At 43.1% G+C, this 23,970-nt stretch overlaps 1 protein-coding gene across 1 annotated transcript in view; it reads left to right on the top strand.

Annotated features, from left to right (window-relative positions):
• Positions 1 to 23,970, top strand: part of PCYT1B (phosphate cytidylyltransferase 1, choline, beta) — a 141,925-nt gene that overhangs the window by 93,068 nt on the left and 24,887 nt on the right. The window contains exons 6-7 of the mRNA XM_032619158.1: positions 7,469 to 7,611; positions 10,251 to 10,439. Coding sequence (XP_032475049.1) covers positions 7,469 to 7,611; positions 10,251 to 10,439 — 332 coding nt within the window. The remainder of the gene's footprint in view (positions 1 to 7,468; positions 7,612 to 10,250; positions 10,440 to 23,970) is intronic.

Below are 23,970 nucleotides of genomic sequence, written 5' to 3'. Positions count from 1 at the left end.
TGGGACCATTTCCTCCCAAAGTTCCTCGAGGTAAACAGGGTGCCAGCCCCTCTGCTCTGGGCTTCCTAAGGGGGTTTCTTACTTGCCTCTGCCCCCCGGGGTTTGAACCTGAGTCAGGGCAAGACAGGGGACTTGCTTATATTCTCTTGCTTCTGATCCCTCTCTGGGCTTTTCCCTCAACCTCAGGAGGGGCTTTCTTCTTCCCCGAGGGCAGGAAACGGCCCCTGTGTTAATTTCATCTTTCCCCACTCCAGGGCCTACAGTTCAACATTCTGTACCCTCAGGCCACTCAGCCTCTGGCTCTTGATCATCAAAGGGACACTCCTGGCATTTAGAAAACCCTTTCTGCAGTCCTCAAAGCCTGGCTCTTTCAAGTGAAAGCCTTACCTTTCATAACTATTCTTTTGGAAATGAGCCTTCAGAAGAGCTTGTTTGAGAAGTCAAAAGCTGAACACAGTCTCCTGTGTCCTCAGCTGCATCTGCTTTCCCCCGAGGTGATGGAGGTCTCAGCATCAGTGGGAAGAGGGCTTCAGGACAGACATCATCCCCGGAAATGAAAATGACATTGGATAATATATCAGAAATGTATTCTGCTATGTAGAACGTACTCAGTCTCCCTAATGGAGTTTTTTTGTTGGTTCACATCCTTTTGGGGCCAGCTGGGGGAACTCCATGCTACCCTGAGCAGGTCAGGTCTGTACTGTTCTCTTAGAAAGGGCTCCCTTGGTGGTCAGGAACATTGGGTAATTAGAACGGGAGGCCTGACAGTCTCAGATACCAGTCTTGTCTGTAAGGAGTTCCAAGAAAGGAAACCCCATACGCTGTAGACTTGGAAGGCTGCTAGGAAACATGGCGAGGTGGGCTTTGGTGGGTTGGAGAGGAGGGAGGAGGGGGCTAAACTGACTGATGCGTCAGTAACTCAGTGATGGGTTATGGCATGGGGCGAGTGTTACCTTTTTAAGTCTTCGTAAGATCTGAGCTGTGAGCAAGCTGCTCCTTTCCGAAAGTTGTCATGAAGGGCCTGGTACGCACAAGTGCTTGTCAAGTGTCAGTGTGTCTACAGATCCCTGCAAGATCTTGTTCAGGCGCAGATTTGGGTTTGGTAGGTCTGGTGGGACCTAAGATCCCCATTTCTGATGAGCTCCCAGGGTGTTAGCTACTGTAGGTTCGTAAAGCTCACTTAGAGTAGCATGACTCCGGGTCAGGGATTCTGGTTCACCCAGAATTCCCCCAGGGGTTACTCCCAGGTTTAATTGAGTCAGCATGTCCTGGGGTGACAGTTCTTCGACTGCCTTGTGGAGCAGCGACAGGCATTTACTGGTGGTTTTATTTCTGGGTGAATGGCCTCTAGTGAGCTAAGAGAAAGTTGCTTTCCTGATTTGAGGAATCAGGAAAACCTCAAGTTCTAGTTGTTGGGTGTAGAAACAGGTCCAATATTTTGGTAACTCTAAGCAACTGATCAGCCGATTGTTGCATAACAAATTATTGCTGTAGTTAGTGACTTAAAAGAGCCACTTTAGGGACTTCCCTGGCGGTCCAGTGGTTAAGACTCCATGCCCCCAATGCAGGGGGCACGGGTTCAATCCCTGGTCAGGGAACTAAGATCCTGCCTGCTGCACGGCATGGCCAAGAAAAAGAGCCACTTCATTTTGCTCATGGTTTTGTGGAACAGGATTCCAGTAAGGGCTTGACTGGGTGGTCCTCGCTCAGGGTCTCTGAAACGGTTGTAGTCAGACACTGGCCCAGTTGGGCTGGAGGTCCCTGATGGCGCACTTAAGTGGCAGGCAGTGGGTGCTGGCTGTTGACAGGGAGCTCGGTTGGGGTTGACACCGGTTCTAGCCTTGGAAGCCACCCAGCATCACTTATGCCACAGTCTATTTGTTATAAGCACGTCACGAAGGCCAGCTCACATTCCAAGGGACAGGAATCGTGCCCATCTTTAATCCACCACAATTCCCACCTCCAAGTTGAATAGTCAGGTGGCATTTTACTTGCTCTCGGAGCACAGGCATAAGACTTACATGTGCCTTTACGTGGGCACGAGGACCCTTTCCTGTGGTCCACTGATCTACTCTGCTGATTCCTCACCAAGGGAGAGCCACGGTAGAAATCTGTTTGGGGCCCAGGTAGAGAAGGCCAGAGCGTTCGTCGTGGAAGCAAGGTGCTCAGAAATGGCGTCAGCAGCCACATTTGGCTTTTATCCTCTAATCGAGGTTCATTCTGAAAGTCAAAAATCACTTTATGTGAAGCCAGAGATATCGAGGGCATGAATTAAACTTTACAGCCCTCTGCTCTGCTTGTCAGAACTACATGTCAAAATTCTCCAGCAAAGCTGGATGAAAAGATGGAGCTTAAATGAAGTAGACTGTAAGGTCCACATTGCTCATCATCATTCGAATATCGCCTCTACTACTGTTGAAAGTTTCCTTCATTAACATGTGCTTTCCTGCTTCTTAAAATAGTTCCATAACCAAATGCCGCAGTTCTGAAAAGCATGATGAGAAAGGTTCTTTGATCATGCTTATTACTGAATATTTTTAGCAGAGCAATAATTAGGATTTGGAGGAAGCTCCGTGCCTCATTATGTCAGCAGAGGGCTTGGCTTCTTTCAGGGACCTACCTCCCAACCAGCCAAAGCAAATCTCTCCCCAGCCCCAACTTTCGGTTACTCAGCCACAGAGACTTCACCCTGTGGCTTCAAAGAAACGGTGAGCTCACGTCACCAGTGTCTGAGTGACTTGCTAAAATCAGTTAGTGGCTAGAGAATCTCCTTAACATTTCAGCCGGCAGCGGTTGTGAGTGAAATGCCTGCCTACTGAAAGACGGGATATCCTCCTCACCAGGAAGCTCCCTGCTGCCCTCACCAAGGTGAGGATGCTGTCTCAGGCCCCCTGGCTTGGGACCTCTCAGGGATCTTTGCCCACTAGAGCCCCGTGCACAGTTGGGTGCTACTTATATCCATGCCTTTATATGTCGGCACCCTCTACCTTCTACTTAGTTTTCTATTTGAGTCCGCTTTCTTAGAAGGTGCTAAGAGAAGTTTCTGACCTCGGGGCCAACCCCAGCTCTGCTCTCTGAGCCACAGTATATTAGAAACTGGATGCTTTGTCTGTGACAGCGGGGCCACCCTGCTGCTGATACTGTCGATGTGCAGATGGTGGCGAAGGAAAGCTCCAAAGGGACGCCCTGGTTGGGGCTAGAAGGCTGGCAAATTCACCACTGTCCATAGCATCAGACAGAACTGGATTTGGAAAGGCACTTCAGTAGACATCGGTGTTCGTCTAGTCACTCATTCAACAAATATTCCTGGTGCCTGCCTGTCACCCAGTGCTGAGGATACAGACGAGAAGAAGGCAGGAGCGCTTCCTTCCCTCAGGCAGCTGATAGGTGGAAAAGGCAGTTATGGAACAAGCTATCTGGGAATATTTGAAGGAAGAGAGCAGTGGACCATGGGCGAGAATTATAAGCAGGAAGACCCAGTCTGGGGTTTGAGAGATTTCCTTGAGGAAGTGATGCTAAAGGTGAACCCCATTGGATGGCCGGGAGTTAACCAGGTGGAGTGTATGTGGCAGAGTGAGGGGAGGGGGCAGCCGTTGGAGGACACTCAAGTCCAGGGCCACTGGGCCAAGGCAGGGCCAGCCTGTTGCTCAGCTCCACAGAAAACAGTGAGAAGAGCGCCCGCTGCATCTGCGTAGCACAGGGGCCTTGGCTTAGGGAGTGAAGGGGGAACGCGGGTCTGAGATGAGACTGGAGAGAAGCACAGGGAAGAGGGAAGCCTCAGAGTCAAGTTAAGGATTTGAATCCAAATACAAAGGACAGTAGAAAGCCAATGAGGGATGTTGAGCAGGTATCTGACTTATATTTTGAAAGACTGCTCTGCGGCTCTTGCTACGTGGAGAGCAGATTGAGGGGACAGAAAAGCGACATCCCTGGAGACCGGTTTTGAGGCTCTTGCTGTAATCTTTGAACAAGGTGGGGTTAGATTGGTTTAGATGGAGGATGGAGAGAAGTGGGTGAACCAGGGAGACATTTAGGAAGTAGATTGGTGAGTAGAAGGAAACTGATTGGACGTAAGGAGTGAGGGAGAGGGAAGCGGCACAGATGAGGCCGAGGTCATCTTGTGCAGCCACCTCATTTCTCAGCTTCAGAGGCTGAGGTTAAGTAACTTGCCTCCTGAGGCTTCAGTGACTTGCCCGAGTGTACAAACGGAGGACCCAGCACCCTCGTCCCTAGGCTCTGTCCATCATGCTGTCTCATGCCTGATGTCTCTGACTGAGTGACCATTATCATATTAGACAGAAAGATCTCAATTGCCAACACATCATTTCAGTTGACAACAGAAGTGCAAGCATAAAGCAGATTCTCTTCAAAATTTTAATTTTGTGTTGGAGTACAGTTGATTAACAATGTTGTTAGTTTCAAGTGTACAGCAGAGTGATTCAGTTATGCATATACATGTATCTATTCTTTTTCAAGTTCTTTTCCCGTTTAGGTTATTCCAGAATATTGAGTAGAGTTCCCTGTGCTGTACAGTAGGTCCTTGCTGATTATTTTAAATATAGCAGTGTGTATATGTCAATCTCAGTCTCCCAATCTATCCCTCCCCCTGGTAACCACAGTTCATTCTCTAAGTCTGTGAGTCTATTTCTCTTTTGTAAATAAGTTCATTTGTATCATTTTTTTAAGATTCTGCACATAAGCGATATGATATTTGTCTTTGTCTTACTTCACTCAGTTTGATAATCTCCAGGTCCATCCGTGTTGCCGCAAATGGCATTATTTCATTCTTTTTGATGGCTGAGTAATATTCCATTGTAGATACGTACCACATCTCCTTTATCCATTCATCTGTCGATGGACATCTGGGTTGCTTCCATGTCTTGGTTCTTGTAAACAGCGCTGCAGTGAACATTGGGGTGCATGTATCCTTTTGAACCATGGTTTCCTCCAGATATATGCCCAGGAGTGGGATTGCTGAATCATACGGGAACTGTAATTTTAGTTTTTTAAGGAACCTCCATACTGTTCTCCGTGGTGGCTATACCAATTTATACTGCCACCAACAGTGTAGGAGGTTCCCTTTTCTCCACACCCTCTCCAGCATTTACTGTTTGTAGACTTTTTGTTGTTGTTGTTGTTGTTGTTGTTAAAGAGGAGCGTGTTTTGTTTATTTATTTACTTTTGGCCATACTGCACGGCTTGCAGGAACTCAGTTCCCTGACCAGGGATTAAACCTGGGCCATGGCAGTGAAAGCCCAGACTCCTAACCACTTGGCCACCAGGGAACTCCCTGTTGGTAGACTTTTTTTTTTTTTTTTTTTTTTTTTGTGGTACGCGGGCCTCTCACTGTTGCGGCCTCTCCCGTTGCGGAGCACAGGCTCCGGACACGCAGGCTCAGCGGCCATGGCTCACGGGCCCAGCCGCTCCGCGGCATGTGGGATCCTCCCGGACCGGGGCACGAACCCGCATCCCCTGCCTTGGCAGGCGGACTCTCAACCACTGCGCCACCAGGGAAGCCCTGTTGGTAGACTTTTTGATGATGGCCATTCTGACTGGTGTGAGGTGATATCTCATTGTAGTTCTGATTTGCATTTCTCTAATAATTAGTGATGTTGAGTGTCTTTTTCATATGTCTCTTGGCCACCTGTATATCTTCTTTGGAGAGATGTCAATTTATGTCTTCTGCCCATTTTCTGATTGAGTTGTTGTTTTGATACTGAGCCACATGAGCTGTTTGTAAATTTTGGAGACTAATCTCTTGTCAGTCACATTGTTAGCAAATATTTTCTCCTATTCTGTGGGTTGTCTTTTCGTTTTGTTTATGGTTTCCTTTGCTGTGCAAAAGCTTTTGAGTTTCATTAGGTCCCATTTATTTGTGTTTTATTTCCATTACTCTGGAAGATTGAAAAAGATATTGCTGCGATCTACGTCCAAGAGTGTTCTGCCTCTGTTTTCCTCTAAGAGTTTTATGGTATCCAGTCTTACATTTAGGTCTTTAATCCATTTTGAGTTTGTTTTTGTGTATGGTGTTAAAGGATGTTCTAATTTCGTTTTTCTACATGTAGCAGTCCAATTTCCCCAGCACCATTTACTGAAGAGACTGTCTTTCCTCCATTGTATAGTCTTGCCTCCTTTGTCCTAGATTAATTGACCATAGGTGCATGGGTTTATTTCTGGGCTTTCTATCCTGTTCCATTGATCTATGTTTCTGTTTTTGTGCCAATACCATACTATTTTGATGACTGTAGCTGTGTAGTATAGTCTGAAGTCAGGGAGCCTGATTCCTCCAGCTCCATTTTTCTTTCTCAAGATTGCTTTGGCTATGCAGGGTCTTTTCTGTCTCCATACAAATTAAACATTTTTTTTTTGTTCTAGTTCTGTGAAAAATGCCATTGGTAATTTGATAGGCATTGCATTGAATCTGTAGATTGCCTGGGGTAGTGTAGTCATTTTAACAATTTGATTCTTCCAATCCAAGAACATGGTGTGTCTTTGCATCTATCTGTGTCATCTTTGATTTCACCAGATTCTTGTCTTTCATAACATCTGTGACTTCTTTATGGCCCTGTATTGGTACACCCAAATACATCTTTGAGGACTTTAAGGAAGTTCTATGAAAAATTGGCATCCTCTGTGCTTGTTTGTTTGTACTCAGTCCCACAGAGTCTAGATGAAGGGCCTTTGAGTGGTGAAACCACCATTCAGAGTAGATTGTTCTTAGAGGGATAAAATCATCTAGCAGCCCCTGGGCATGTCTTTCAATCAGAGACAACAAAAATAGTCCACCCTTTTTCTTATCCTTCACTGTAATGTGACGCAGGACTCCCAGGGGAAGAAGGGGAGTTGCTGTGATCTAATTCGTTGACTCGGTTGTTATTCTGCATTCACTTACTCGTTTAATTTGCATTTATTGAGCACTTGCTATGTGCTAGACACCAGGGCACTGAGCTGGGTGCTGGGAATGCAAAGATGATCAAGGCAACAACCTGTGCTTTCAGAATGTTCCGTTTCTACAAGGAGACGGATATCTAAAATACTTTTCTTAATGGAAATCAAGTTTATATTCTAAGTGCTGTGGTTTCTGCCTGGTGATGTCAGGAAAGACTTCGCAGAGGCATAGCCTTGAACCCGGACCCTGTAGGATGAGGAGAAACTCTGCAGATGCTGTGGGCAGGGAAGGGGGATCTGGGGCAGAAGAGAAGGGCTTGGCATGAGCAAATGTCGGGAGACGGGTGAGCGCCTGGTGCATCCAGGGAATAGGTCTAGGATGACGGACACACAGTGTTTATGGCAGGGAGGGAGTGTCCGGAACTGAGCCTGGCAGAGTCAGCTGGGGCCAGATGTGAAAGCCTCACTGACCCACCTAAGAGCTGCCACTTTGTCCTGGAAAGGAGGGCCATTCAAGAAAAGGGGTCACCCGGGGCCACCTTAGTTGTTTTTCTTTATTCTGTCTTTCCTATTGGAACAGGAATGTTTGTTCCAACGCAGAGAACGGAAGGCATCTCAACATCAGACATCATCACCAGGATTGTCCGTGACTATGATGTTTATGCCCGACGCAATCTCCAGAGAGGGTACACAGCCAAGGAACTGAATGTCAGCTTTATAAATGTAAGTGTGCCACCCCGTACCGAGGTCCAGCACGTCACACTACTGCTAACACTGTCTATTAATCACTTACTCTACGCCACGAGGGATTCTTGATGTTTGACATTTGTCTCATCCAATCCATGCAACAGCCCAGTGATGTATTATTATCCCCGTTTCATAGATGGAGAGACCAGTGTCCAAAGGGGTAACATAAGTTGACCGAGGCCCACAGGTAGCGAGTGAGCTTCACATTTTCTAAAGGAGCTGCCTCGCCTCCCTCTCTTCACCACAACCTCCCCCTTGAGAGTTCTCAGACTTGGGTGAAGGATTTCCGGGAGATCTGCCCTCACAAAAGGCAAGAGTTGTCTTCTGCTCAAAGGGAGGGAAGGAAGGAGGGCAGAGGCAGTGAAAGGCTAAACCCAGAGGAAATGCTTTCTTGTTTTAACATTTTACAACTTTCATTTTATTAAGGCCTTACTGCTCATTAGAAACGTTAACAGCCACTTTTTTTTTTTTTTTTTTTTTCGTCCAGAGAAATTACAGCTGCTTAAATAAAGCTCAGAGTCTCTGGCTTCCTTTTGTATTTCTGCTGTTTTGTTCCCACAGAGCTGCTGTTAGTTTAATAATAGGGCAACTGTTAAAATAATGTTTAAAAGAAGCTGTTAAAAGGCAAAGAGGGCAGCCCAGTTGCTGGAGGTGATGCTCGTGAGTCTGGAAGACTGTATTGGCCTGGACTCCGAGGCGCTCATGGAGTTGAGTAAAATAACTCTCCGTACATACAGAATTTCCACCCCCCGAAACAGATACTGTCCAAGAGCGATTTTTCTACAAAACCAGATGCTTATATGTATGTGCAGCCACAGTTATCCAGCAGCTTACACAAATCGATCATCCGTGCCTCCGAATGAGGAAGGGTTCAGGAATCACAGGTCAGTCATTATTAGTTGTCCTCACGAGGCAGGGAGTGTTGGGAGTCCAGGCTCTGTGGCTTCGTACAAACTGGGCAACAAAATGGAAAATGTCGGGTTCAAGTGGCACCAGAACAAGTGGCTGAAAAGAATTCCGTCAAAGTGGTTATTTGGTATCTTATAGAGCATAAAGCCCTGGTTATTTCAATAAATTAAACTGTCTGTTCTTTTAAATTGAATTCAGTAACCCATCCAAGCGTGTGGAGCCGTTTCCAAAAGCTATTGCTCGCGCTCTTTCAACGGCCTGTGGATAAGCCACTTAGCTCAGGGAACCGTGTAGTCAGAGTGGATGAGCCCGTTGCTTTCCTGTGACAACAAACCTGGCTGCGGCTCAGAGGGAAAATCTAATGCGTTGGATGGGCATGTAGATGAATCGCAGAACCTCAGAGGTGGCAGGAACCCGTCGCCCAGTCCAAGTCCCTGAATTTAGAAGTGAGGAAAGCTGAGCTCAGAGAGGGATGTGGCTAAAGTCCTTCAAGCAAAGTAGAGGTGGAGGCAGCAGCGGCCTCCCAGCCTTTTGGCTCGTGGTCCAGTGCTCACTCTAGTGTTCCGTGCTGCTCCTGAGAGCTGCATATAGGTAGTAACCACGTATTATGTATAGCTGGCTGGCGGCACAGGTAGCTCACACCCCAACCTGAGGCTGCAGTAAGGTTTGTAAAGTCTAGATCAGGGAATCCTGACCCAGTTTTGTAATATTGTACCTGGCTGAAAAAATTCTGAAATATGAAATAGGCTTCAGTTCCATATAGTGAAGAAAAGTGCTAAACCTTATTACCTCTCCAGGAGAAAATGTATTATGATTGCATGGAGGAAAAGAGCCTTTGTTTCATCTTATTTTCATGGTTTTGATTCCATTCTCACCAGCGGCGTAATAGTAATCAAAGAGCCAACACACACTGAAGCTTCTACTAAATGCCAGGCTTTGTGCCAAGCACTTCACGTGCATTATCTTATCTAATTGTTACAGCACCCCTATAGGGTAGGGACGATAATTATCCCTGTTTTACAGATGAGAAAACTGAGGTTTAGAGATGACACGTGACTTGCCCAACATATGTGCCTTCCAGGCACATAGGTATAGCAATGCTGCATAAATGCTGTGAACAAAATCCCAGTCCAGAGACGCTATCAGAACAAGATCTTTCTTCGTTACCAAGGAAACTGATGCAGTTCCATCAGCTTAATGGCAAATATCACGACAGTGACAATTTTAGTATAACACATGGGTTCTGAGGCCCAGCCAATATTTCAACCAATATTGGTTTTAACAATGTCCCAGTAAAATAGGGAGCTCAGGTAGCTTCTGAGTGGCCATTCTATGTACAATTCATATTTTTGTCTAAGTCTCAGGAGAATTGAGGGGCTGTATTCACCCAGTATCTCTCCATAATAAAGAGCAAATGTATACTTTTGGTCCTTCTCTTATATAAGTGAATTCAACTCCAATATTTACAAGAAAGAGAACATTAAAACCACTTGTACTTCACTGTACACATTCAAGTAGACTAATGAGAAGTGACTTTTCTTACGAGAGGGCCTTCCTGTCAATCCGGCCCTTGGGAAATAGCATCCTGACTCTTCAGATTAAGAACACACATGAGTTGAAATAAAATATGACCATTCTGTGAATGACTGATCTCTCCCATGCCCTCTTGGATAAATCCATTTCTTTCTCCTTTAATTTTGGACCAGGAGAAGAAGTACCGCTTCCAAAACCAGGTAGACAAGATGAAGGAAAAGGTCAAAAACGTGGAGGAAAAATCAAAGGAATTTGTAAACAGAGTGGAAGAAAAGAGTCATGATCTAATTCAAAAGTGGGAAGAGAAGTCGAGGGAATTCATTGGCAACTTCCTAGAACTGTTTGGGCCTGATGGAGCATGGGTATGTAATTATTTCACTTGGCCCTGCAGTTATGGGTGTTTTCAGTTTATCCTCCTTTTCCAAGGAACTACTCAAGGGTTCCCTTATCTCAGTCCAGTATGTGACCTCCACTTCGGGCATCGGCCCGAATGACTTCAAGTCTGTGGCACTTCCTTATTTAGTTTCTGCATTTCCTCTCAATATGGCACCCAGTAGTGCCCAAAGCCAGCTCTGGTCTCTATTTCTATTTCTTATCCAGAGTTTGAAGCCATTTGGTAGTCATTGAGTGTCTGTTACCGCAGAGGCTGGTTCCGTGGCTCATCCCAGTCTCCCAGTTGGATGATGCACAGCTTGGGGGTAAGGGTGAAGTGGGTCAGTGGCATCATGGAACTGATGCCTCTTGGATCAACCAGAGGAGAAGGATGCAAAAGAAATGTAGCTGCCTTGATCGCCTTTGGTTGTCAGGAACTCCTCTTTCATTGGTTGGAAGAGAGAAAGAAGAAGAGGTAGGACCGTCTCTGTACTTATCATGCCCTGATTTGCCCCCCTTTTTTCCCCATGGTGTGTATGTGCTGGGATAGGCATAAAGGTGTTGAGGGACCGAGGCCGTGATCTGAATCTTAAAACTGAGACAGAAAATGTAGACAGGGTCTCTTGCCTAAATTCTCTATGGAATTCTGAGTGAAAATTATGGAAAGGGAAAAGAAAGTTCTGGAAACCACCTTGTACTCCAGTGGTATTTCTACTGTGCATGCACTTCCAGAGTAACTAACCAGTATTATCAGCAGAGTTAATGAGGGTTCTCTGAAAAAGATAGTTCCTTAAAATTGAAGTATAGTTGATTTACAATGCCATGTTAATTACTGCTGTACAGCAAAGGGATTCAGTTGTACACATATATACATTTATTTTTAGTATTCTTTTCCATTATGGTTTGTCATAGGATACTGAATATAGTTCTCTGTGCTGTACAACAGAACCTGGTTCTTTAGCCATTCTAGATATAAAAGCCTACATCTGCTAACCCCAACCTCCCACTGCATTCCTCCCGCAACACCCCCCCCACCCCTTGGTAACCACCAGTGTGTTCTCTGTGTCTGTAATTCTGTTTCTGTTTCACAGACAGGTTCATTTGTGTCATATTTTAGATTCCACATATAAGTGATGTCATGTGGTATTTTTGTCTTTCTGATTTACTTCACTTAGTACGATGATTTCTAGTTGCATCCATGTTGCTGCCAATGGCCTTATTTTGTTCTTTTTGTGGCTGTGTAGTATTCCACTGTATACATATACCACATCTTCTTTATCCATTCATCTGTCAATGGACATTTATTTCCATGGCTTGGCTATTGTGAATAGTGCTGCTATGAACATTGGGGTGCACGTATCTCTTTGAATTAGAGGAGTTTTGTCTGGATGTATGCCCAGGAGTGGGATTGCTGGGTCATACGGTAATTCTATTTTTAGTTTTCTGAGGAGCCTCCATACTGTTTTCCGCAGTGGCTGCACCAACTTACATTCCCACCAATAGTGTTGGAGGGTTCCTTTTTCTCCATACCCTCTCCAGCATTTGTTATTTATGGACTTTAATGATGACCGTTCTGACTGGTGTGAGGTGCTACCTCGTTGTAGCTTTGATTTGCAGTTCTCTGATAATTAGCGACGTTGAGCATCTTTTCATGTGCCTCTATGGTCATCTGTATGTCTTTTTTGGAGAAATGTCTACTTCGGTCTTCTGCCCATTTATGGATTGGATTGTTTGTTTTTTTGTTACTGAGTTGTATGAGCTGTTTGTATATTTTGGAAATTAAGCCCTTGTTGGTCACATTGTTTGCAAATATCTTCTCCCATTTTGTAGGTTGTCTTCTCATTTTGTTTACGGTTTCCTTTGCTGTGCAAAAGCTCACAAGCTTAATTAGGTCTCATTTGTTTTTGTTTTTATTTCTATTGCCTTGGCAGACTGACCTAAGGAAACACTGGTACAATTTATGTCAGAGAATGTTTTGCCTATGATCTCTTCTAGGAGTTTCATGGTGTCATGTCTTATGTTTACGTCTTTAAGCCATTTTGAGTTTATTTTTGCGTATGGTGAGAGGGTGTGTTCTAATTTCATTGACTGACATGTGCTGTCCAACTTCCCAACACCACTGGCTGAAGAGACTGTCTTTTCTCCATTGTATATTTTTGCCTCCTTTGTCGAAGATCAATTGACTGTACGTGTGTGGGTTTATTTCTGGACTCTCTGTTGTGTTCCATTGATCCATATGTCTTTTTTTGTGCCAGTACCACTCTGTTTTGATTACTGTAGCCTTTGTCGTATTGTCTGAAGTCTGGGAGGGTGATGCCTCCTGCTTGGTTCTTTTTCTTCAGGATTGCTTTGGACATTCTAGGTCTTTTATGGTTCCACATAAATTGTAGGATTCTTTTAGTTCTGTGGAAAATGTCATGGGTAAGTCGATGGGGATCACATTAAATCTGTAGATTGCTTTGGGTAGTATGGCCGTTTTAACAATATTAATTTTTCCAATCCAAGGGCATGGGATATCTGGAAAGTGATCGTTTTAAAGCTAACTAACTTTTCCTTTTACAACAAAAAGGAACGATTCCATTTGATTTTCCTGATTTTAAGTAGCCTAGATTTCCTATTATGACGTGAGAAGTCCCTAACAAAGTTCACTTTGGCTTTATTTTATTGATGGGTTGTCACTGCTGAGTCTCTGCTCATTTGAGCTGGTTCATTATAGGATTATCTAAAACAAACACTCCAATAGGAAAAAGAAGAACGTTTGAGAAGTTAGAAGAGATGCTTTGCTTAAAGCCTAGCAGTCTCTAAGTGATTACGGAGGCAGCTGTCATAGGCCAAGCATGTCTCGTTGGCTGAGTCTGAGACGGGTGGAGGGTTTGCAAGGGGCTGCTTGAGCCCTTGATGACTTCTAGAAAGAGCTTGTAAGAGTGGAGGAGCTAAGGGTTGGGTTCCTTTTCGTTTTCCCTGGGTTTCAGCTCAGTTCACTTTAATTCATGGGACACTGATTAATGTCCTTGTATGTGCATGGTACTAGGGAAGGACATGAAGCTAAAGCGCGGACCCTGTTCTCTGGGATTCCGTGGGCTCTGTAACAAGTCTGGAATTTCTCATTAAAATAGTTAACATTTTTCACAACTAATTTTCAGGCTCTGAGGAAACAACTAGTGGTTTTTAAAAAATGAAACCATGTAGGCATTCATTTGCTTGCAGGGATTCAGAAATGTGTCTCTGCTGAGAAGCGCTGGTATTGTACCTCAAGCGGGAGGATGTTTCCTCCACCTGCAGTGAGCAAAGGTGGGAAAGGATATCATTTACATAGCAACTTGACAGACTCTAGTCGTTTCGGGCTCCCAGTGAAGGTGGAATAGTAGCTGGAATTGTACTAGGGGAATTTGGTGACAGTGAGCTGAGGTGATTTTTAAGAAATGAAACCCAGCTAAGATACTGGAGGCTTTTCTTTTTAGAACTTGCTATTAGTGTCAAAACTGTTATTAATATTAATTTACCGTATCAGCCAGCCTCAGATGTTACTTTTGTTCTGTTGACATTAAAAGCACAGGAATAGTTACAAGGATGTTAAATGCCAAGTTAAGTAATTTGCTTTCCATGAATATGCTATTATTATAATAATTCTTTATTTGTGGATTTGGGACTGGAACTCATTTCTTAAAATAGAGAATCTGTGTGAACCTGCCAATATAGTACTGATACAAATAACCCAAACTTGGAAAGGTACAAAATACGAGGATTTAAGGTAAAAAATTTGGTACAACAGGTTTAGCATGTAGCTTAGAGTGGGTACTCCATAAATGTTTCTAGATTGAACGAATAGATGTGTGATGAAGACCTATTCACGGAACTTTCCAGCGCCTGCGAAGGATATGGTGAGGCCTGAATCCTCCATGTCTATATGGATCTATATATCGATGCTCTCTATAGATACGTGTACTGCTAGATCAACATATACCCTTAGCCTCCTGTTGTTTATGGTGCTGGACAGGGCTTGGTTACAACTTAGCATTTGGTGGCTCGATTTCAGTAGGCAGACTTGGTTTGCTTGGCCCTTAACAATGTTTAAACCTTTCTCACCAGTTGACTGTGTCTATAACATTCCCCACTCTTCCTTGCTGCCACCTTCTCTAACCTTACACCTTTATGCTGCCCACCTGGCCTCAGGGAATATTTGTGTTTGCAGCTTGTGGTATAGCGTCTTCAAGTCTCCCCCACGTGACCTCATGTTTGGAATCGAGAACGAGGATATAAAACCCAAAACCTTACAGTCCATCTCTAAGAGGAGGGTGGTGGTGATGTTACTGTCTAGAAGTTGTATATAGTAGGTTCAACTCCTTTCTACATAGTCCTTTTATGTCTACTCTACCCATTTTAATCACATAAGAGGGTAGTATTATAGCAGTGTTATAAAGAAACAAAGGTCTAGAAAAATTATGAACCTTTCCCATGGTCTCATAGGAGTTTGGAGGTACCAGGATGGACCCTGGGGCCAAGCCTCTTTATCCAGGCCAGCACTGGATCCTTCATGATAGAAGTGTCCGTGGGTTGCAGTCACTTTGCTTCACTCTCCTTTGGCTAGCGTGTGGCACTGTGGAGAAACTAGGGTCTATCGAAACCCTCCCTTTAAGGCTTTTGTGACAAAGCCAGCTGCCAAAAGGGCACATGAGGTCAGGTCATCTAGATTCAGGACTTCCTTCCTAAGCAAGAAGAAATCGTGGTGTTCATGGCTGTACTCATTCTTAGAGTGTAACACATTACCCCAAAACTTAGTGACTTAAAAACAAACGTTATCTCACATAGTTTCTGAAGGTCAGGAAGCAGCTTAGCCGGAGGGTTATGACTTGGGGTCTTGTTATGAAGGTGGCGGTCAGGATGTCAGCTGGAGCTGCAGTCACTTGAGGCCGGAGGATCCTCTTCCACACTCTGATGTCACTGTCGACTGGATACCTCAGTTCTTCACTATGTGGGTCTCTCCACAAGGCTGCCCAAGTGTCTTCACGACATAGCAGCTGGCTTTCTCCAGAGGGAGTGAGAGTCTAAGAAAAAAAGCTATAGTCTTTTATGATCTAACATCAGAAGTGACAAAGCATCACTTTTACCATCTTCTATTGGTTACACAGACTAATCCTTATATATTTTGGAAGGACACTACACAAGGATGTGAATACCAGCAGGTGGGGCCATTGCTTTTGAGAATTGGAAGTTTCAGCTGCTGTAATAGATTCTCAGTCCCCTTTTACTCAGTCTGATGGGTGGATTGTCAGAGACCAATATGTTAATTTTCAACCTTATCATCTACCACTCTATTTAGTTAACTGTTTGCTTGATTCTTGTTACTAGTTTTGACCCATACTCAGAAGAGAGCCTGTAACCCAACCAGAGATGCAAAGGGAAGCCTTCCCTGCAGAGACTTGGTATTACCTCTCTTTGGAGGATGTGTCTCTGACAGACAGACTGTCTCAAGGGAAGGGCTGTAAAGGAGCTAAATTTTGAAGCTTTGTTGCTATGTAGGAGGCAACCCTGTTCATCGTCCAAGATACTGAGAGGCAAGAAGTCAGGACCAGGGGATGCCGACTTCCTAGTGAAACTTCACGTTTGCTCTGGGAATTCAAACAAAGATAGCATTCTCTTTAAACATTAGTACCCCAGCCACATATGCTGTCCTTTAAAATATTACATATCATTTTGAATGATCTGCCAATTATATTCCTCCATTGACTCTGAAAATAGAATCATTTCCTGTTTGAAGGGAAAATGGCTCTATTCTGTTTTACCATGTGAACATAGACCCTTTCCCTGGAGTAACAGGAGAGAATGACCTTAAGTCAGGTGCAAGTTTTCGGTTCTTCCTGGACCACGAACCCCCTCAGCCTCAGCCAGTCAGCCTGGTGGATCTGTAATTTGCCATCTGATATGAGGTGACTTAAAGAAAAAAAAAAAAAAACACCTTGATGGTGTGTTCTTTTTTCTTAGAAAAACCAGATTTACATGATATAAGGTCCAATGCTAATTTTTTCAAACAGCACTAAAAGCACAATTCACCATTTTAGCCGTTTTTAAGTGTACGGTTCAGTGGTATGAAATACATTTACGCTGATTTCCAACCACCCCCACCATCCATTTCCAGAACTTTGTTTTTATCATCCCATATTAAAACTATGTACCCATTAAATAGTAAATTCACATTTCCCCACTCCCCCCAACCAGTCCTTGGGGAACACCCCTTTACTTTCTATCTCTATCAATTTGACTATTCTAGGTACCTCATAAGTAGAATCATACAGTATTTGTTCTTTGTTGTACGGCTTCTTTCACTTACTATAAGGTCTTCAAGGTTCAACCGATATTATAACATGTATCAGAATTTCATTCCTTTTTAAAGCTGAATAATCTCCCACTGTGAAAGACTTTATTTTTATGTAAAAGAGGCTTATTTACTTACGTTAAAGCATCGGGGCTTCCTTGGTGGTGCAGTGGTTAAGAATCTGCCTGCCCAGGCAGGGGACACGGGTTCAAGCCCTGGTCCAGGAAGATCCCACGTGCAGTGGAACAAATAAGCCCGTGGGCCACAACTACTGAGCCTGCACGCCACAGCCACTGAGCCCGCGATCCACAACCACTGAAGCCCGCACGCCTAGGGCCAGTGCTCTGCAACGAGAGAAGCCACCGCGATGAGAAGCCCGCGCACCGCAACAAAGAGTAGCCCCCGCCCACTGCAACTAAAAGCTCCTGCACAGCAAAGACCCAACGCAGCCAAAAAGAAATACAAGCATCGGCCTGAGAGGCAGGTATATAATTTAACATACTTTTTGGGGGCCTGCTGGTTACTCTCCAGGGATGGAGGCTGGTGGGTGCCATCTTTGTGTTCTCCCTCTGCCTCGTTTCAGCTTGCTTGCTCATAACGTCCAGAAAGGAGCTTGTACCCTCCCTTTGGCCGCCTGATTTTTCTGGCTGCCACCCACAAGATACCACGAGATCACCTGGACCTGGTGGCCAGTGGGGCTTATGCTCAAGAGTCCCACAGGACTGTAACCAATGGAGAAGACTTCTCGTCCAGGTACCATGCACAGAACACAGCAAGAGGCACATCTAGGGACCTACTGAAGTGTACTCCAAAAACAGAGGCCCGTAGGTGCCATCTCTGCTCTCCTTCTGCCTCACACCAGGTCACCAATAGCTACCAGTAAGAGACAATAACTGAACTGAAAAATACACTAGAGGGATTCAACAGCAGACTAGATGAAGCTCAGTGAACGTGAAGACAGGGCTGTGAAACTCACCCCAATCCACAGCAAAAAGAAAAAAAAATGAAAAAAAGTTAAAATTGCTTAAGGAGCTTATGGGACAATATCAAGCCAACCAAAATTCATATTATAGCAGTCCCAGAAGGATAAGCGAGAGAGAAAGGGGCAGAAAACTTACTTGAAGACATAATGGCTGAAAACTTCCCTAACCTCGGGAAGAAAACAGAGACCCAGATCCAGGACGCAAAGGGAGTTCCAAATAAGATGAACTGAAAGACAGAAATTGTCAGAAATTAAAGACAAGGAGAGAATCTTAAAAGCAGCAAGAGAAAAACAACTTGTCATGTATAAGGGAACCCCCATAAAACTATCAGCACATTTTCAACAGAAACTTTACAGGCCAGAAGGAAGTGGCGTGATATGCTCAAAGTGCTGTCACTCAGAATTGAAGGAGACAAGAAAAGGCTGAAGGGGAGCTCATCACCACGAAACCAGCCTTAGGAGAAATGTTAGAGGGACTTGTTTAAGCTGAAAAGAAAGGGTGCTAATTATTAATAGGAAAACATATGAAAGTATAAAGCTCACTGGTAAATATAAATATGTAGCAAAATTAAGAATAATCTAATGTTATAAAGGTGATGGGTTAATCACTTATAAAGCTAGTGTGAAGGTTAAGACCTTCACACTAGCTTTATAAGTGAGTAAAAATAACTATAACTACAATAATTAAGGGATACAAGAGATTAAAAGATGTAAAAGGTGACATCGAGAGTGTCAGACATCTGGCAGGGGTTAGGAGGGAGAGTAAAAAGGTAGAGCTTTAGGATGTGCTCAAACTTAAGTTATTATCAACTTGAAACAGACTGTTATATACATTTTTTATGTGTAAGCCTCATGGTAACTACAAAGTAAGAACCTATAGTAGATACCAAAAGATAAAGGTATCTAAGCACACCCTAAAGAAAGTCATCAAATCACAAAGGAAGAGAGCAGAAAGGAACAGAGGAACTAGAAAAGAGCCAGAAAACAATTAAGAAAATGGCAATATTTACATACCTATCAATAATTACTTTAAATGAAAATGATTTTTAAAAAGTCAGAGTGTCTGAATGGATAAAAACCACATCTACATGGTGCCTACAAGACACTCACTTCAGATGTAAGGACACAGACTTAAGGGAAGGGTTGGAAAAAAATATTCCATGCAAATGGAAACGAAAAGAAAGCTGGGGTAACTAAGACGAAATAGACTTTAAAACAAGGACAGTAATAAGAGACAAAAGCATTACATAGTGATCAAGGGGTCAATCAAACAATAGGATATAACATGTGTAAATATGCACCCAACATAGGAGCACCAAAATGTATTTACAGACCTAAAAAAGGAAAGACAACAATACAGTAATAGTAGGGGGATTTAAAACACTACTTTCCTCAATGGATAGATCATCCAGTCAGTACAGAAATTCAGCTGTAAATGACATATCAGATGGAGTTGATACATACAGCACAGTCCATCCCAAAGCAATGGAATATATCAACACATTCTTCTCAAGTGCACATGAAATATTATCCAGGAGAGATCATATGTTAGGCCACAAAAGAAGTCTTAACACATTTAAAAAGACTGAAAGAGACTAAAATCATATCAAGCACTTTTCTAACTACAGTGGTATGAAGCCAGAAATCGATTATGAGAAGAAAACTGGAAAATTCACAAATATGTGGAAATTAAACAGCATGCTACTGAACAACCAATGAGTCAAAGAAAGTCAAAAAATACTTTGAGACAAATAAAAATGGAAATACAATACACCCAAACTTATGGGATGCAGCAAAAGCAGTTCTAAGAGGGAAGTTTATATCAATAAATGCCAACATCAAGAAACAACAAAAAAATCCTCAAACGACGTAACTTTACATGTGAAGAACTAGGAAAAGAATAATACAGGAAGCCCAAAGGAAGGAAATAAAGACCAGAACAGAAATAAATGAAACACAGACTAAAAAGACAGTAGTTAAGATCAACAAAACTAAGAGCTGGTTCTTTGAAAACAAAATTGACAAACCTTAAGCTAGACTCATCAAGAAAAGAAAGAGGACTCACAACAACAAAATTACAACTGACACCACAGAAATACAAAGGATAAGAGACTACTATTAACAATTATACACCAACAAATTTGACAACCTAAGAAGAAATGGATAAATTCCTAGAAACATACAGCCTACTGAGACTGAATTGTGAAGAAATGGAAAATCCAGACAGACAGATTACTAGTAAGGAGATTGAATTAGTCAATCAGAAACCTCCTTGGGATTAATATATACACACTACTATATATAAAACAGATAACCAACAAGGACCTACTGTATAGCACAGGAAACTAGACAATATTTTACAATCACCTATAAGGGAAAAGAATCTGAAAAAGAATGTATATGTATGTATATAGATCTGAATCACTGTGCTGTACACCTGAAACTAACACAACATTGTAAATGAACTATACTTCAATTAAAAAAATTATATATATATATTATAAAGTTTCACATACTACTTCCTATGGTCTGAGCATTTGTGCCCCTCCCCCCCCATTTCATACGTTGAGATCTTAACGCCCAATGAGATGGTATTAGCAGATGGGGCCTTTGGGAGGTGAGTAGGTCATGAGGGCAGAACCCTCATAAATGAAATTAATACCCATATAAAATAGACCCCAGAGAGCTCCCTTGCCTCCTGCCACCACACAGGGACGCAAGAAGGCTATGAACAGGAAGAGGCTCCTCACTCGATCATAGTGGCAACTTGATCTTGGGATTTTCAACCTCCACAACTGTCAGAAATAAATTTCTGTTATAAGCTAAAGAAAACAAAAAAACAAAAACCCACCCAACAAAAGTCCACAACCAGATGGCATTACTGGTGAATTCTCTCAAACATTTAAAGAATACTGATCATGTTCAAAATCTCCCCAGAAAGAAAAAAAAAAAAAAGGAAGAAACACTACCAGGGCAATATCCCTGATGAATACAGATGCAAAAATCCTCAACAAAATATTAGCAAAGCACATTCAACAATACATTAAAGGGATCATACACCATGATAAGTGGGATTTATTCTAGAGCTGCAAGGATGGTTCAACATCCACAATTCAATGTGTTATACCAGTTTAACCAAATGAAGAATAAAAACCATGTGCTTACTCAATAGATACAGAAAAAGCATTTGACAAAATTCAACATCCATGTATGATTAAAAACTCTCAACAAAGGGTATAGAGGGGAATGTACCTCAACGACATAATAAAAGCCACATATGACAAGCCACAGTTAACATTATACTCAAAAGATGAAAAGCTGAAATCCTTTCCTCTAATATCAGGAACAAGTCAAGTATGCCCCCTCACCACTTCTATTTAACATAGTATTGGGCGTCCTAGCCGTAGCAATTAGGCAAAAAAAGAAACAAAAGGGCATCCAAATGGGAAAGGACAAACTGTCACTATTTGCTGATGACATATTATATATAAGAAACCCTAAAGACTCCACAGAAAAACTGTGAGAAATAATAAATTCAGAACTGTCAGAAAGAAATTAAGACAACAATCCCATTTACAATTGCATCAAAAAGAATAAAATACATAGGAATAAATTTTACCAAGCAGGTGAAAGATCTGTACACTGAAAACTATAAGATGTTGATGAAAGAAATTGAAGACACAAATAAGTGGAAAGACATTCTGTGCTCATGGATTGGAAGAACATGGTTAAAATGTCCATACAACCCAAAGCAATCTACAGATTCGGTGCAATCCCTATCAAAATTCCAATGGCATTTTTTACAGAAATACAACAATCTTACAATTCATATGGAACTACCTAAGATCACAAATAGCTAAAGCAATCTTGAGAAAAAAGACCAAAGCTGGAGACATCGTGTGCCTAATGTCACACTATATTACAACGTGATAGTAATCAAAACAGTGTGGGATTGGCAGAAAAACAAACACATAGGGCTTCCCTGGTGGCGCAGTGGTTGAGAGTCTGCCTGCCCATGCGGGGGACACAGGTTTGTGCTCTGGTCCGGGAAGATCCCACATGCCGCAGAGCGGCTAGGCCTGTGAGCCATGGCCACTGAGCCTGCGCGTCTGGAGCCTGTGCTCCACAACGGGAGAGGCCACAACAGTAAGAGGCCCGTGTACCGCAAAAAAAAAAAAAACCCAAAAAACAAACAAAAAAAACAGACACGTATAGTAATGGAACAGAATAGGGAGCCCAGAAATAAACCTATGCATATATGGTCAATTTATGACAAAGGAGGCAAGATATACAATGGGGAAAAGACAGTCTCTGCAATAATGATGCTAGGAAAACTGGACAGCAACATGCAAAGAGAACGAAACTGGACCACTCTTACACTATACACAAAAAGCTAACTCAAAATGGATTAAAGAATTTAGTGTAAGACGTGAACCCATAAAACTCCTACAAGAAAACATAGGTGGTAGGCTCCTTGACATTGGTCTTCGCAATGATTTGTTGGAGTTGACACCAAAAGCAAAGGCATCAAAAGCAAAAATAAACAAATGGGACTACACCAAAGTACAAAGCTTCTGTAGAGCAAAGGAAACAAAATGAAAAAGCAACCTACCAAATGGGAGAAAATATTTGCAAATCGTATCTGATAAGGGGTTAATATATAAAAAATATATATACATAAAACTTATACAACTCAACAAAAAAAACTATGATCCAGCAAAATGAGATAAAAGATACAGGGAACAGATTGGTGGTTGCCAAAGGCAGAGGGTAGGGGGTGTGCAAAATGGGTGAAGGGGGTCAAAAGTGCAAAATTTCAGTTATAAAATAAGTCCTGGGGAACACACAGCACGCCTCAGGCTGTTGCAACGTCACGCCGGCCTCTGCTGCCACAGCCTCACCCCGCAATCCGTACCCCTCCCTCCCCCTAGCCTGAGTGAGCCAGAGCCCCCTAGTCAGCCGCTACTTTAACCCCCTCCTGTCTGGGCAAAGACCAGATGCCAGAGGGCAACCGACATGCAGAGGCGGGGCCAAATCCAAAGCTGAACCCCAGGAGCTGTGCGAACAAAGAAGAGAAAGGCAAATCTCTCCCAGGAGCCTCAGGAGCAGCAGACTACATCTCCACAATCAACTTGATGTACCCTGCATATGTGGAATACCTGAAGAGACAACGAATCATCCCAAAATTGAGGCAGTGGGCTTTGGGAGCAACTGTAGGCTTGGGACTTGCTGTATGTGACTGACGAGTTTCTGACTTATATGTTGAGCTTAGTTTAGTTTTTAGCACTTGTTATCAGTGATGGATTTGTTTATTGGTTTGGTTGCTCTTTTCTTTGTTTTATGACTTTTAAATTTTAATACGAATTTTTAAAATTTTAATAACTTTTATTTATTTTTTTTTTTTACTATATTTTCTTTCTTTCTTTTTTCTCTCCCTTTTCTACTGAGCCGTGTAGCTGACAGGGTCTTGGTGCTCCGGCCGGGTGTCAGGCCTGAGCCTCGAAAGTGGGAGAGCCGAGTTCAGGACACTGGACCACCAGAGACCTCCTGGGTCCACGTAATATCAATCGGTGAGAGTTGTCCCAGAGGCCTCCATCTCAATGCTAAGACCCAGCTCCACTCAACGACCAGCAAGTTCCAGTGCTGGACACCCCATGCAAAAGTACTAGCAAGACAGGAACACAACCCCACCCATTAGCAGAGAGGCTGCCTAAAATCATAATAAGTCCACAGACACCCCAAAGCACACCACCAGACTCGGTCCTGCACACCAGAAAGACAAGATCCAGCTTCATCCACCAGAACACAGGCACCAATCCCCTCCACCAGGAAGCCTACACAATCCACTGAACCAACCTTACCCACTGGGGGCAGACACCAACAACAACAGGAACTATGAACCTGCAACCTGCGAAAAGGAGACTCCAAACACAGTAAGTTAAGCAAAATGAGAACACAGAGAAACACACAGCAGATGAAGGAGCAAGATAAAAACTCACCAGAGCAAACAAATGAAAAGGAAATACACAGTCTACCTGAATAAGAATTCAGAGTAATGATAGTAAAGATGATCCAAAATCTTGGAAACAGAATGGAGAGAATACAAGAAAAGATTAACAAGGACCTAGAAGAACTAAGAGCAAATAAACAGAGATGAACAACACAATAAATGAAATTAAAAATTCTCTAGAAGGAATCAATAGCAGAAAAACTGAGGCAGAAGAAC

This window comes from Phocoena sinus, chromosome X, assembly GCF_008692025.1.
Source record: "Phocoena sinus isolate mPhoSin1 chromosome X, mPhoSin1.pri, whole genome shotgun sequence".
Classification (NCBI taxonomy): Eukaryota; Metazoa; Chordata; class Mammalia; order Artiodactyla; family Phocoenidae; genus Phocoena; species Phocoena sinus.
Note: the sequence above shows the minus strand (reverse complement) of the source record. Positions and strands in the feature narration are given on the sequence as shown.